Genomic DNA, 14,490 nt, shown 5'->3' with positions numbered 1-14,490 from the left:
TGCGTTTGAAAAAAGTCTGTAGTCGTTATGTAAAAACTAAGCTTGAGCTTTTTGAGTCAAAATCATGAACATTTCTGTGCGTATTTACTTGCAGAGTGCAGTGTTTTTCTACTTTCACAACACCCCAAAGTGATATAAACAACCCGATGTCTCTCTGTTTTAGGACATTTGAAGAGCAAAAGTTTGTCCAGTCAAGTTTAAAAAAGTAACTGGACCCAAATCCATTCACCAAGTCATCACCGCAGGTAAGTTTTTTTTTTTTTTTTAAAGCTCGTAAACTTCAGAACAGAACTGTTTTCAGAACTCACAAAAAATGAACCTCACAGTTCCTTTTTTTTTATACATTTGAGATCAAAATGTCAAATAGAATCATGTGATGTTTTGATTGAGCTCAGCTCTGAAAAGGCCTTGCAGAGTAACAGCTGTGAGGAAACCTTCATCACATTGACATTATTATTATTATTATAGTTCTGGGTTTGGTTTAAGGAAGTTGATGACCCTTTTCAGTGTTTCAAAGTTTCTGTCTTTTCCCAAAAACGTGAAGTAAAAATCCACAACAGACCGTTCACCTGAGTTTTAGGTTGTTTAGGACGTCAAAAGCTCTGACTCCACTGAGCTCTGGTAATGAGATCCAATGGAAGTCAAGCCGGTTCAGAAAAAGGTTCTGGATCTTCTAGTCCAAACCCACACACATATAAATACACATCCTAACCAAAGAATGAAGGAATGGTTCAAATAAGGGTTTTTAATAACTGCTGTTGGTTTAATCTTAGATTCCACGCCAATGTTACAGTAAAATGAACCCCGGTAAAACCTCTGAAGCACACACATGTTCTGCTGATGAGACCAAACCTGATGAAATTACCCAAACACATGAAATGCAAGAAGACACGATATGTTTCAGTTTAACATTCCAGCAGCTCGAGAAGCTCCGCTGCAAAACAAAGCTGTCATTTTGGTTATTTAGCTCCACATGCTGTTCATAAAAAGACAAAAAAAAAAAAAGGACAAGATGCTGGCTGTGAGTAACGAGGAAGAGTTGCTGTGTGAAGAAATGTGTCATTGTTTGTCACAAACCACAACCATCACAAGCATTTTGCTGCTGCAGCTCAACCTGATGACATGGTTGAGGGCGAGAGCTGCACGCCACCATGAGTCACATTCAGACGGAGAAAGCCTCGTCACAAGCGTCCTTACGGGTGGAAACGAGGTGTCTGCCGGAGAAAAATGGGCAAACTTGTACCTGGCACATATCAAATGTCATGGTCTGCTCTGTGATAAGGCAATAATGTTCACGTAGAAATTAGACGGAGTTTAGTTTGTGTGGGCATCCTACGGAAACTTGCGTATCACTAGTGAGGTGCAAGGACACCGTACAACAGCGCCACGCTAAAGTGCGCGCAACTTACTCTAGCCTTACGAATACTTTACAACATACTTACCCCATGCACGACAATGGTACATTCCATTTTCATGAAGGAAAGTGAAGACACGCCCCCGCTCTCTACGACCCCCCATGGGTCTGTCTAGGGCACATATGTCAAACTCAGGCCCATGGGCCAAATTTGTATAATTATAATTGGCCCGCGAGATCATATCAAACGTGCATTAAAGCCGGCCAGCAGTATATACTGTACTCCAAATCCCACGATGCATTGCTAGTATGTTGGCACGCAGTCGAAACCAGCAAGTGCTCCTTTTTTCTGTTGAGTCATTGACAGCCATGCAGTGACATCAGACAAATTAACTTCATCCTCCACAAAAATAGCCAAACGAAAGAATATGACATAAGAAGACACTATATGTAAAGGTTAAACATTACATATTAGTTGCAGTTAATTTTTTGATAAATATTGAGTTTGGCCCGTGACTTTACTTCACTGCTTACTTTGACATCCCTGCTCCAGGGTCACACAGCCACTGCATACATTTGGCACATTTTCTATGTATGAAATCTCAGTCTTCATGCGTGACGTACGAAATTCATACGTGTATTCCTTTGCGTCGATGCAACTGTAAAAGATTTCACATTTGATAGATTATAAACAACGATCACGCATGGTTCATGATCTACGTTGGTTTAATCATACTTCTTTCGTGATTTTAACATGGTTTATTAGTGATTCATCTGTAAAGATTTCACATAAAGACCACAACTTTTGTCCCTTTTTCCACGTATGTCTACCTGTGAGCAATTTTTATCCATATAATATGTGTAAAATGTGCGTAGTGACTGTGTGACACGGCCTCAAGTCTTTGGGTTTCATATTTGAACTTGCTCCACTAAACGCTTCTAGTTTCTCCAAAAGCTGTGATTTGATAGCAGGTGAAACCGAAGAAACACAGATGGCTTCTGGTTTAGTTCTCAGTCTGATCTTCACAGTTTGTGAATAGGATATCATTGAGTGGGCAGGGGGCCTCAAAGGGTTAATGCTTCGCTGAAGAGTCGCTGAATTATTGGCAGAAATGCAGCATTAGCTGACCTCCAATACTCACCAAGTTTCATCTCCTAATTCCAAATTCATCAAACAGCAAACAGCAAACTCGTCTGTAAGTTCAGTCAAAGTGGTTGAATCCTGTTTTTAGGATGCTTTCATGTATTATTAGTATTATTTTAGCTTCTAAAATGAATTTATCACTGCATCACTGGTTTGTCAAAATGTCGACGCTTAATTTTTCTTTCCCACAAAACTCCAGACAGAACTTCCTGGCAGTTAGGTTGTTGTTTCTGGTTCTTGATATTTTTTTGTTTTTAAATGTTAGTTCTGAGAACCATAAATGATACCCAAGCCTTTAGCTTTTCTTTTAAAAAGTGAACGTTGTTTTAATGGTCTTAAATTCACTGGATTTCATGTTCAGTTTCTTCATAATGTGACCAAAGTTATTAAGGAACTTTGTGATGCTGAGGCTGCAACTATAAATCCCAACACAGTTACTTACGGACGCATTTGCCTCCGCTCTCGTAGTACCCGGGGCAGCACTGGTACCTCTTGCGGTGGTCGGTCTTCACAGCCTGTCGGTAGGCGGTTCTGTAGGTGATTCTGAAAGAACCGCAGAGAACAGAGTTGCTTGGAGAGAACAGCAGCAGAACCGGGAAAGGGAGAGTGCCGCTTCTCCTCCTACCTGTGGCGGAGGCATCGGTTGGAGGTGCGCGGGTCCGAGCACGGCTCTTCTGTCACGTGGTCGTACGGGTGTGAGTAGGACTCTTTGACTGAAGTGGTGAAGCTGAAAGCCAAAACAAGATGTTGTTCAAACCTTCAGCTACAAAGAATGTATTAGATCTCCATTTGGGTTCATTTCAGTTACATGTTTAAGTCTGAAAATGCAAAGTTTCATCTTGGCATTGCACTTTGAAAGAAAAAGATGTGAAAAATCTACAGATTAAGAGCAAATCTGACTTTAGTCTTTCAGAGAGAAAATCTAATATCCCAACCAGACGAGACACATTTGATAGATTATTGTGAGAAAATCTTTCAACAAATTTAAAATGTCAGGTGTCACTTCTAGGTTTTTAAGACATTTCAATGTCTAAATTATCACGACAAAAAAGACACACAAACTGTTTTCAAATCTGTCTGATAGTTTAAAAATTATACGAACTTTCTATATTTTGTTTTTCTTTAATTCGATTCAGTTTTATTTATATAGCCCAAAATTACAACACAGTTGGAAAAATCCAACAGCTGATTGCTAAACTAAACTAAACAGACTGAGCTGAACTGGGCATCTCTGCTCTTAGACCCTCCTCTGTAAGGAAAAAGAAATCCTTAAAAAAGGGATTCCAGGGCATCAAAAAAAAAAAATGTCCACATGATGGAGATATCCTCTCCCAGGGCGGACAGGCGATGTTCCAGGACTCTTAAAGAAGAATTAGCTTATCTAACTTATGCCTCCTGTGAAACTTCTGCTTTGATTGAGAATTATCCACCATGATGAGATCACTCTGTCATTTGAACTCTAATACCGGGGCTTTAGCTCCAGTATTGACATTTTTTTTGACTAGTTGATGCCATGTATTGGTGGAAAGCTGGTATGAAAAAGCTGCATTAGAATCCGCTGATTTACATTGATCGCATAAACGGTCAAAGAGTGATCAATGGAGACGTCTCTGTCTCTATTTTTATTCTAGTTTATTATTTTTTATTGATCCACCTGAATCAAGGGAGGAGTTAAAATATGAATTACAGCAAAAGCTAAAAAAGATTTTTACATGAACGTATATCTTGATGCTTTTTCCCCCCAAAAATTTTTTTTAACGACTTTTCTCCTTTTTAGACAGAAATGCAGCATTTTTAAAAGTCAAACTGTTCATCGCAAACTCTGAATTGAATGCGTTCTGCAGTGATTTTAAAGACACAAACTCTCTACATCATATAGGTTAAAATAATCATTCCCGTTGGAACTTAGAAACTGGAATTGATACCATTTTTAACGCCAACAACACAAAGAATTGCTATTTATTGACCCTACTGAGAATGTATGAGCAATGTACAGCATCAAAATGATGAACATTCATTCAGATGATTCACATTAGAAATATGTAGGTAAAAGTCTAAAACTGGACCTTGTATGGCACTTTTTATTCTCCTTTTTATGTCTAAATGACCTCTAACCCTTGAATGACATCCAGTTTTGAGGTGGAACACACTTTGTCTTTAGTTTTGAAACTGCAGAAGTCAGTGAAACCAGCACACTTCACCATTTGGCCACCAGGAGGCTTCTTACAAATTCAATCCACTCCTCCCAAGATTCAATGCATCTGCCACACTTCAGCACTAAAATGAACCTACTAAACTTTAGCTCCAACCCGTGTTTCCACCTCTGCTCGGAGATTTTATTGTGCTGAGGTGATTTCTCCTTCCTTATTAAGGATTTGTTTAACATTTCCTATAAAAAGTTTCCAAATTGGACAAAAGCAAACAAAGGGGTTTCTGATCTTTTTAGGATCTTTAAGCTCTCAGAGTTTGTCAAGGTCTGTGTTCCAAAACCAGAGTTTTACTAATTTGACCACTTTTGGAAATAAAAACGTCTATAATTCATTTAAAACTGCCTTTAAATAATAAATAAAGACGAATCAAAGCAGCTGGGTCATGTGACCACAGGTTTGGGTCGTTTTCATTGTGGTTTAGCAGAAAAACGTCAAAAATATGCTGTTGTTGTTCACGGCTGCATTAGTTTACACTCGACTTTGCATCAGCGTGTCGCCGTTCACTGAGCAGAGAAAGGATCTGCCGTGTGGAAGATAACCGGATCCCAGCCGCCGCTCGTCACCGTCAGACGGGCCTCACCTCTCCCACAGGCTGCACACATTGGGGTCTCTTGGGTCCAGAGAGGAGCTCAGGCCAATCAGGAAGCCAAACAGCAGCAGGACGGCAGAGCTGAGCAGCGCCGGCATGGTCCTGAGGGAACAAAGGAGAAAAGGCTCTTTTTTTTAATTGTTTTCAAAGGTTCTCAAACCCACAATTTAAGGAAAGTGATCCATTCTCGGGGGTTTGGGGAGCTAATAGTGCAGGCTGATGCAGAGCAGAACATTTTCAGAGTGGAAAACTTTGCTCAACTGGAGGTTTGCATGAGCTGTTTGGGTTTCATTTACTATAATTAACAGTTCACAGTGCGGTGCATGGAAAAGCTGAGCGAAAACTGGTTCTGTTTATCAGCAATATAAATCACTGTTAAGATTTACTCTCTGACTATAAAAGAGTCAATTAAACCCTCAGCTGCAGGGAGGCGGCGTGCCAGAACGGAGCGGCTCAGCTCAACAGAAACCGGCAGCCGGGCGAGCAACAGCGAGGAGGCAGATGGAGCGTCACGGAGACACAAGGCGAAACGCCATTCGCAACTCCATCCTGACCCTCATCCATCAGAGCTGAGAGGCTTCCACGCTCCAGCATCTGGATCTGATCAGTAGCCTGCCAAGCAGAGCGTACCGGCACGAGGACCCCGTTCGGCCAGGAGGAGGAGGAGGAGGAGGAGGAGATGGGAGGGAGGCGCTCCTGTTACATTTGATTCCTAAAAACATCCACAAACAGGAGTTCAGCAGGCCGGCCGTGTGAAACTTCTAAAAGTATCATGGGAGCGCTCGTTGTTCTTGAAAGTGTGGACATTGTGTCGTCATGGAAACGCTGGAGTTGTCCCCTTACTGTGTTCTCAAACAAATCCTCTCTAATGAAGCTCTCCAGAACTTCTGGGGTCATCCGTCCTCAGGGATCGCTGATATGTGGGACACGACAAGAAAACTTCAGCAAAGTTGGGGTTTGGTGCTGGTTGTTGTTACGCCCCCTTCTGTGTCTAGGGGGGCACAACATAAAAGTCATGTTTTGGCCACCAAATTGACCGTAACAAAAACACTAAACGAATGTCTCTATACAAATAACAGATACACAACAACCAATAATAACTAAAAGTGAAGCAAAAAGGCTTCAGGGTGAACCAAGGCCAAAATAACAAACAAACCCCCCCCAACTGAAATCTGAATTCTTACCTGTACTAAAAGAAAAACTCCACTCTGATAGAAAATAAAATACACAAACCACAGAACAGACAGATCAAAACAAAACCAAATACGGACACAGCTATAACACTGAATGAAAGAAAAGAAATGTCCAAGTTTAAACTTCAGTTCAGGTGTTTGTTGTGTCATTTTCATGGAGTCACTGGTCTGAGTTCAGGTTGAACAAGCAAAGCAGCTCATCAACGGTTCACCTCTCGACTAGAAATCCCTGGTCTGTTGGTGAAACTTAGAAAATATTTGGAAATTTAGCCAAACAAAAGTCCCAGTTTTGTCTTACAGGTTTCCCAAGTCCATCTGTAAGTGTTCGCAGTTTAAATTTTAATATTTAGACACAGCAGAAAACCAAATCAGATCTTTATAAAGGGTCAGTAAAACCTGACCAACTAGGGTGCAACGGATCATGACTGATCCACATCCCCTGCTCCTCTTTATTATCATCAAATATAATTTTGGCTTGGACGTTTTGGACTCCTTTATATATGTTTTATTAAATGTTTTGAAACTTTTCAAAAAAGGTATCGTTGGTTTTTATCTGGTTATTTTGTTCTTTTGTTTATCTTTTATTTGGTTTATTCATACTCCTCCGTGCTTCATCTGTGAAAGTTTCACGTAGAAACCACAACTTTTCTCACTTTTGCCATGTATGACCAATTTTCATCCGTGCAATGTGCACAAAATGTATGTAGTGGCTGTGTGAGCTAACATGACAAATGAATCTGAAGTATTAGAAAGGCTGCAGCTCACATGTAGCCATGATTTCTCTTTATACTATTCATCTAAAATGGAAAATGTCCCAACAAGACCTTAGAGAACAAAATGAAGGTGTTCCTGATATTTCCACGTCTGAGTAAATCATTCGATTGTTTCTGAGCCCATTTTTTAATGATCCGAGCTTTTTGTAACGTCATCTTTCCCCGATGCCTGGTCACGTCTGTTTAGCGTTAGCATCTCCAATGCAGCCTGAGATTTTGTGAGCCAAACTGAAGGCCCAGAAGCTGCAGGACTTCCACAGAGAACTATAGTCCAGAAGGGAATCTGCCAAAAAGATTCTCACTCACGCCGGTCTAAAGAGGATAAAAGTGAACCGATACGAGATAGACACAGAAGATCAGGAATCTGCTGTGATCCCATGATGTGGAGAGCCAGAAGTGCTTTTGGATGCAGTAGAGGCCACCGTCAAGATCTTTGACTCTTTTTGTTGTTTTGTTTTGTCAGTCTGCTCTCCGAAGCATCTCCTCTTCGTTCCTCAGGTTACATTATTCCATTTCACTTCAGTCTGGAGGCGACTCCTTTTACGCCGTCTCTGGAAAAATTGGTACATTTCTGGTTTGACTAACCACACATTGAAGTCAGTAAATTAAATCCCCCAGAATCCTTTTAGAATTCTGACTTTAAATCAGTTTTATCATGTTGAAAAAACCTAATCATGGCGTCAGACATAAGTGAAGGGCGTGTCACACAGCCGCTACGTATAGTACAGACCAAAACTCTCATTCATTTGAATGAGGTGTGTCCAAACTTTTGGTCTGTACTGTACAGTTTGCGCAAAATTGTGAATATGTAAAAAAAAGACAAGTTGTGTGTCTGTACGTGAAATTTTCACAGATGTATTATGAGTGAACCACGTTGAAACCACAGAAGTACGAATAAACCACACAAAGAATACGTAAATCAATGTAGAGCCTGAACCGTGCTCCATTTTTGTTTCATTAGTAATTTGTGTGTCAATTATGTAATTTGAACGTGATATGTGCGCCGTACACGCGATATAAAAGTTATACTTTGGTGGTTCATGCGTGAAAAGTCTGTTAGACACAAGTGGAACGGTTGTGGAAAGCTGCAAATTTGTACATGGATCTCCTCAAAATGACATAGTAATTGTGTATAAACTGCATGAAATAATCCCAAACTGCGTACTTCTCAACCGACCAAAAGTTTGAAACGCTCAAAACCAAATTCACATAAAAACCCGTCTGCTAAAACCCTCGACGAATGATGAACACTTTTGAAATTCGTATTTCACGCACGTATCATGAAAGACCATCCATCCATCCATCCATCCATCCATCCATCCATCCATCCATCCATCCATCCATCCATCCATCCATCCATCCATCTTCCTCCGCTTATCCGGGACCGGGTCGTGGTGGCAGCAGTCTAAGCAAAGATGCCGAGACTTCCCTCGCCCCAGACATTTCCTCCAGCTCCTCTGGGGGGACCCCGAGGCGTTCCCAGGCCAGCCGAGAGACATTAGCCGCGGTTACATGTGCAAAACATCTTAATCAGATCAATGGTCGATGGTTAGAATTCAACTGTGTACATGGACCCATCTCTCCAACATGTCCTGGGTCTTCCCCGGCCTCCGCCCAGTGAGACATGCCCGGAACACCTCTCCAGGGAGGCCTCCAGGAGGCATCCGGACTAGATGCCCGAGCCACCTCAACCGGCTCCTTTCGATATTCGTTCCAACACTCACCTATGGTCATGACCCAGAGCTCATGACCATAGGTGAGTGTTGGAACGAATATCGACCGGTAAATTGAGAGCTTTGCTTTTTGGCTCAGCTCTCTCTTCACCACAACGGACCGATACAGCGACCGCATAACTACGGACGCCACTCTGATCTGCCTCTCAATCTCACGTCCCGGTCTTCCCCCATTCGTGAACAAGACCCCAGATATTTAAACTCCTCCACCTGGGGCAGGGACACTCCATCCACAGAGAGGTAGCAAACTACGAAAGACTACGAAAGGCAAAATAACGAAAGATTGAAATTTTATTTTTGGAAAATGCGCGAAATCTTCGTAGTGGCTGTGTGACACGGCCTTAAGACGGTCACCGAAGGTCTTTGCTGAATCCACCATCAGGAGGTCATTCCCTCACCACCACCAGAGATCGGCGCCACAAAAACAACTTCTTCCATAAAAAGGGACATGTGGCTTTCATCAGGAGGAGTCATCAGCTCTGCCCGCCACTTCATTGCACTGTGGCAGAATATTTTTTCATTACCTTCTCTTCGTTTTCATTGCTCTTCATTAGTGAAAGGCTTCAAGCCACATGGGAATTCTTAAACACTGAGAGAGTGGGATTAACGAGTGCAAGCGGAGTTGTTTTGAAGTCGCGGCTGTTATTTGTTTCTCCCCAGGGGAACCGGACAGGTACGACGTCTGGAACCGCAGGTGGTCTTAGAACCATGTGGAGGCAGGAACCTTAATTCAGTTTTCAGTTTGTTTTCTCCAAACTGCAGTTCTGAGCCTTCTGTGTCACAAAAGTTTGTCCAGCTTGTGACGTGCACACCTCTGCCTTTCAGATTAATGGTACAGTCTGGCCTGCCATCAGTGAAACTCCACAGCAGTAGAGGTTGTGCCGACTTATTTTGGTCGTCTTTGTGATGGAAAAAGCAGACAATCTCACTGGGCTCAGCGCCGCTTTCATGTGGCTCCATAACCCGACGGAAAATAGACAAATAACCACGGACAAAAGCTCACAAACGAGAGCAAGAACGCACACGCTGCAGCCGCCGCCACGCCGCTTCAAACCGAGTGGATGATGTGTTTCACACATCAGATGAGCCCCAAACTCTGAAAACAGACAAGAGGGAACTATTTTAGTATCCAGGGTTGATTCACAGTGAAGTGTTGAAGCACAAAGCAGCGACCTGCGCCAGAAACCTTCTGACAAACGGCGACAGATGTCTGTCCTTCCTGAACAACACAGCATCTTCAGGAAGAAGCGATGAGAACAGATGCTCAGCTCTTATGTCATCTGTGGTTCCATTCGAAACAGGTCATGAAAATTTACAAATGCTAAGCAGACACATTCCCAAATATTTGACCGATTTCTGCAAACGGTGTGAACTGTTTTGGGAAATTTGAATAAAAACACAAAAAAAGTTTCAAAAAGGACTTTTCTGCTTAGTTTGTATAGTGAGGCTGAATGCGGGGGGAACAATCGGAGTGAGAAACAGTCAGAGGGGAGTTCCTACAGTCGGTTTGATCTGTCATTGATACTTCAGGCTCAGGGTCTGTGAGAACATGAACAACACAAAAAACACACAAACTCTCTAATAATGTGCACAACAACGTTTAGCAGAAAATCCAGTTTATGAGTAAACTGTGTCTCTGTCCATCTTCATCTCCTCTTCACTAACAAACAGACTGAACTTTTCTTCAATTTCAGAAGTTGTTACTTTTGTAAAGTTGGACTGTTTTTCTACGAAAAGATTTTGTTTTATTTTTCGTTTTTTCAATGATCCTATAAAGCTGTGAGAGAGGACTTGAGTGTGGATTGGTTCTCTAAAGCCGATGAGTTTTGATTGAACTGGAAGCTTAAGGCACATGGACCTGTACGGGTGCTGCAGGTTTCCGGGTTGTCGGAGAGGAACGGCAGCATCTTTTTTTTTCTTTTTTGTCCAGCAAAGGAACAAACAGATTGAAGCTGAGAGCCTTTTGTGATGATTGTCATATTTACAATGGGGGTTGTTTAATGCTCCATCTTAAGGGGGTGTGTCTTGCGGGCCACTTTACTGGACGTCATGAAAATGGAACGTACCATTGTTGTGCTTGTGGGATGTGTATCATGAAGTATTTGCCACACTCTGTTGGTTAGTAAGGTGCATGTACCAGCTTCTTACTGCACGCATGGGATGTGCACGTGAGTGCTCGTAGGATGCCCATAGGATGTCCACACAAACTACGCTTTGTGTCTAATTTCCTCATTTCTAACAGTCAGGCTGCATGGAAGGAGCGCCCACTTATTCCACAAACAGGACTAATAGGATTTTGGAGGGGGTTAAAAAAGGAAAAATCCATGCGACACGCCTACATCTCACCTGCTTCAACCCTACCTACCCTTATGTGTTGTATCATTTGCTGCCCGTAAAAAAGCCAGAGCACAAACATTTTCTCTACGCGCTCACCAAGCGATCACGGATCTTAAAATCTCCAAAATGTGTCCAGGTTTGCCCATTTCTTTCCCACAGACAGCCTGCATCCACCCGTAAGGGCGGTTGTGACTTTAAACAACCACTGAGTTCACCTATTTTGTGTATTTGTGTATATTTTTATCAACCCTGTGCTGGGTTGTTAAAAAAAAGACATTTCGACAGGGATTTTCCGGCTGTTTAGCGTGACAGTAGTTCTCAGCAAACCACCGAGCGACATCTCTTCTCTATATTTCAGAATTCAGCAGATCTTCAGCAGATTTTCTGTTCCAGTCCGAGGATCAACGGGAAGCCAAAGTCAGACAAAGGGTGAGTTCTGGGAGGCAAAAGTGACTCACTACACCACAAATGCAACAAAATTGACTGAGAACTGAATGCAGAGATGCGTAAATCCAAGAAACATGCTTGTTATTTAAAAAAAGAAAACAAACAAAAGCATCAAAGTTTAGAATTTTAGCCCATTTCCAAAAATCTTTGTTGGTGTTAGATTGCATGGTATGGTGTTAATCGCTCCTTTAAAACAGGTATTTTGCCAGAGGGTCTGAAAACTGCTGAAGTTATCCCAACTCATTAAACAGGCGACAAACAATCCTTCAACAACTATAGACCAGTACCACTGTCAATTTGGTTTTCGGTCAAACCGATCAACAGCCTCGGCAATGGCAAAGATAACAGAAGACATTTTAATAGCAAGAAAAGAGAATACACAATAGGAGTGTTTACTGATTTAAAAAAGGCATTTGATACCATTTCAATTTCAAATTTACAACCAGCTATTTGCATGAAAGGCAACAATATGTAGGGTTTTCAGGTCATTCCTCCAAATGCATTGTTGAATGTGGAATCCCACAAGGGTCAATATTGGATGCTTTTCTTTATTCTTTTTCTTTTATGCAGAAATAACATTTTTGAAGTCTTAAATGTATTAGAATTTGTTCTTTTTGCTTTTTTTTTGTTCGGGAAAGAATTTCAAACGTTTCTTAATAGATTTTTTGATTGGAATGGTTCAACTTAAATATTGGTTTGACAATAATAAGCATTCATTGAATTAGCAAAAGACTAAGTTTATGGTTTTTACAGATAAAAACAGGAGGAGGTTAAAATATCCATTGGTGGAGTAACGGTTAAAAAACTGAGTTCAGATTCTTTGAGGTAATTTTGGATGATAATTTGTCTTGGAAGCCTCACGTGTTTAATGTTACAAGTAAAGAGTCAAAAACTGTATTTGTTTCGAATAATAAGTATTATTTATCCTGTAATGTGCTGAGAATTTTACATTTTTCAATTATTTTGCCTTATTTCACTTACTGTGTTGAAGTGTGGGGTAATACATATAAAACCAATTTAATGTTATTACGTTTACAGCAGAAAAAAGTTATTTGAATAATAAACAAAGTTGGATTTAGGAACATACAAATGTTTTTTTTATTAAGTTGAACGCTCTGTTAGAAACAGAGAGATGCCAGAGAGCCAAGAAAAACTTTTTGTTTTGACCTCAAAAGATGCAGAAGAAAATATGATTTTTAATTTCAAGTTGCTCATACTGCTCTAAAGCAGGCATGTTTTTCTTTGGTCGGGGTAAAAGTTTGGAATGCTCAACAGGAAATTTGGAAAAGTTGTAGTTAGTGTGAGGTGATAGGCGGTAAAGGATTGTCTTTTTTTTTCTCCTTTTCTTTGGGGAAAAGGGGATATAGGGGCAGAAGTACTATAAGAATAATTTTCTTATGTGAGGACTTATGTGGTGACCTGAATATGTTAAAGTGCTTTCTTTATTAAAGGAATTAAACAAACAAACAAAAGCAAATGAGTCAGCATGGACCTAACCCCAACACACAGAGATTCCTTCCAAATCTGAGAACTTTTGAGTTCTGCATCGTTTGACAACAGCTTCTCAGTTTTCTGTCATCTTTTCAAGAGAAAACATTAATTTTGTCTGTTTAAAACTGTTTTACCCATCGTTCTTTTTTTATAATTCTGCGTTGTCTCATCAACAGATCCGTTGATTGACGGGTCTGTGGGAGGCAGCAGCTGCTGGACACAACATCTGATTTGTGGGTTTCCCGTCTGACCTCTGAAGATCTTAAAACGCTCCACATCACTGAGAAAACTCTGGACTCTCGGGAGGCCAGCCTACACAAACACAATGTTTTCGGTGCTAATATTCACAAAAAAAACAAACTTAATTGCATCTGCAAACACCGGCCAGCTTCTCTACGGAGCCTGAAGCTGAGGCGACTCCCACATGACTCAATATGACAAACACACTCGTAAAATCCAGTTTCTGGAAGCACTGCCTGCTTCTCTGCATTTATGCCTCATAAAATAGTAGAATCACAAACTTTACAAAATTGCATTTCCATGCAAAATTATCTCCACGTCTAATGAAGAATGATTGCCGCCTCCTGATAGTATCTCTGAGTGAAGCCGCTTCTCATCGCACTGATCCTGTGAAAACTGCTCATCCTGCAGGCTGACAAAAATATTCTTTTATTGGCTTTGTTTTCTATTGGAACTGTCTCTTTAAATAATGCATTAGTCTCAAATTTTAGAATTAAAAATGAGCAAAAAATGTCAAAATCAAAAGTCTGGATGACGATTTTTACCACTTAAGTCAGAAAATAACCCTGCACAAAGTGTCCTGAGTTTGAAATTTCATTTTGAAGTTATTTTCAATCATATTTTTCATCCTTTGGAAAACAAAACCCTATAAGTCTGGGTTTTCATTTAGCTAACTTCTAGCATGTTTAGACGGATGTACTGGACCAGCAACTCCAAACGAGAAGAAAAGTAGAAACTAGAAACTGGAAATAAACCACAGCTGTCAGGGGACGGAGGGAAAATGTAAAAAGCACATGAAAAGAAAAACACAATAAAAGAATTAAATGGATAAAAGATGCTCAGTGGGAATCTGTTGGAGGTCAGACTGAACAGAAATCTCAGCAAAAGCGTTTTGTGATTGGTGAAACCTCAGACAGCTACATTCAATAAATCGATCATTTCCTTCTTCAAACGTTTGTCACATAAATTTAAAACTGGC

The 14,490-nt window shown here is 40.9% G+C and overlaps 1 protein-coding gene and 1 long non-coding RNA gene across 2 annotated transcripts in view; one reads left to right on the top strand and one right to left on the bottom strand.

The window, feature by feature from the left end:
- The window catches only part of pear1 (platelet endothelial aggregation receptor 1), a 65,582-nt gene that overhangs the window by 27,253 nt on the left and 23,839 nt on the right, over window positions 1-14,490 (bottom strand). The window contains exons 2-4 of the mRNA XM_011485781.4: window positions 5,289-5,399; window positions 3,124-3,225; window positions 2,941-3,041 (exon numbers count right to left, since the gene is read on the bottom strand). Coding sequence (XP_011484083.1) covers window positions 2,941-3,041; window positions 3,124-3,225; window positions 5,289-5,395 — 310 coding nt within the window. The 5' untranslated portion in view covers window positions 5,396-5,399. The remainder of the gene's footprint in view (window positions 1-2,940; window positions 3,042-3,123; window positions 3,226-5,288; window positions 5,400-14,490) is intronic.
- LOC111948902 (uncharacterized) overlaps window positions 1-14,490 on the top strand; it is a 36,932-nt gene that overhangs the window by 9,137 nt on the left and 13,305 nt on the right. The window contains exons 3-4 of the long non-coding RNA XR_013648013.1: window positions 164-245; window positions 11,692-11,762. This is a non-coding gene — a long non-coding RNA (uncharacterized LOC111948902). The remainder of the gene's footprint in view (window positions 1-163; window positions 246-11,691; window positions 11,763-14,490) is intronic.

The sequence above is a fragment of the Oryzias latipes genome, chromosome 16 (assembly GCF_053564925.1).
Source record: "Oryzias latipes strain Hd-rR chromosome 16, Olatipes_Hd-rR_3.1".
Lineage (NCBI taxonomy): Eukaryota > Metazoa > Chordata > Actinopteri > Beloniformes > Adrianichthyidae > Oryzias > Oryzias latipes.
Note: the sequence above shows the minus strand (reverse complement) of the source record. Positions and strands in the feature narration are given on the sequence as shown.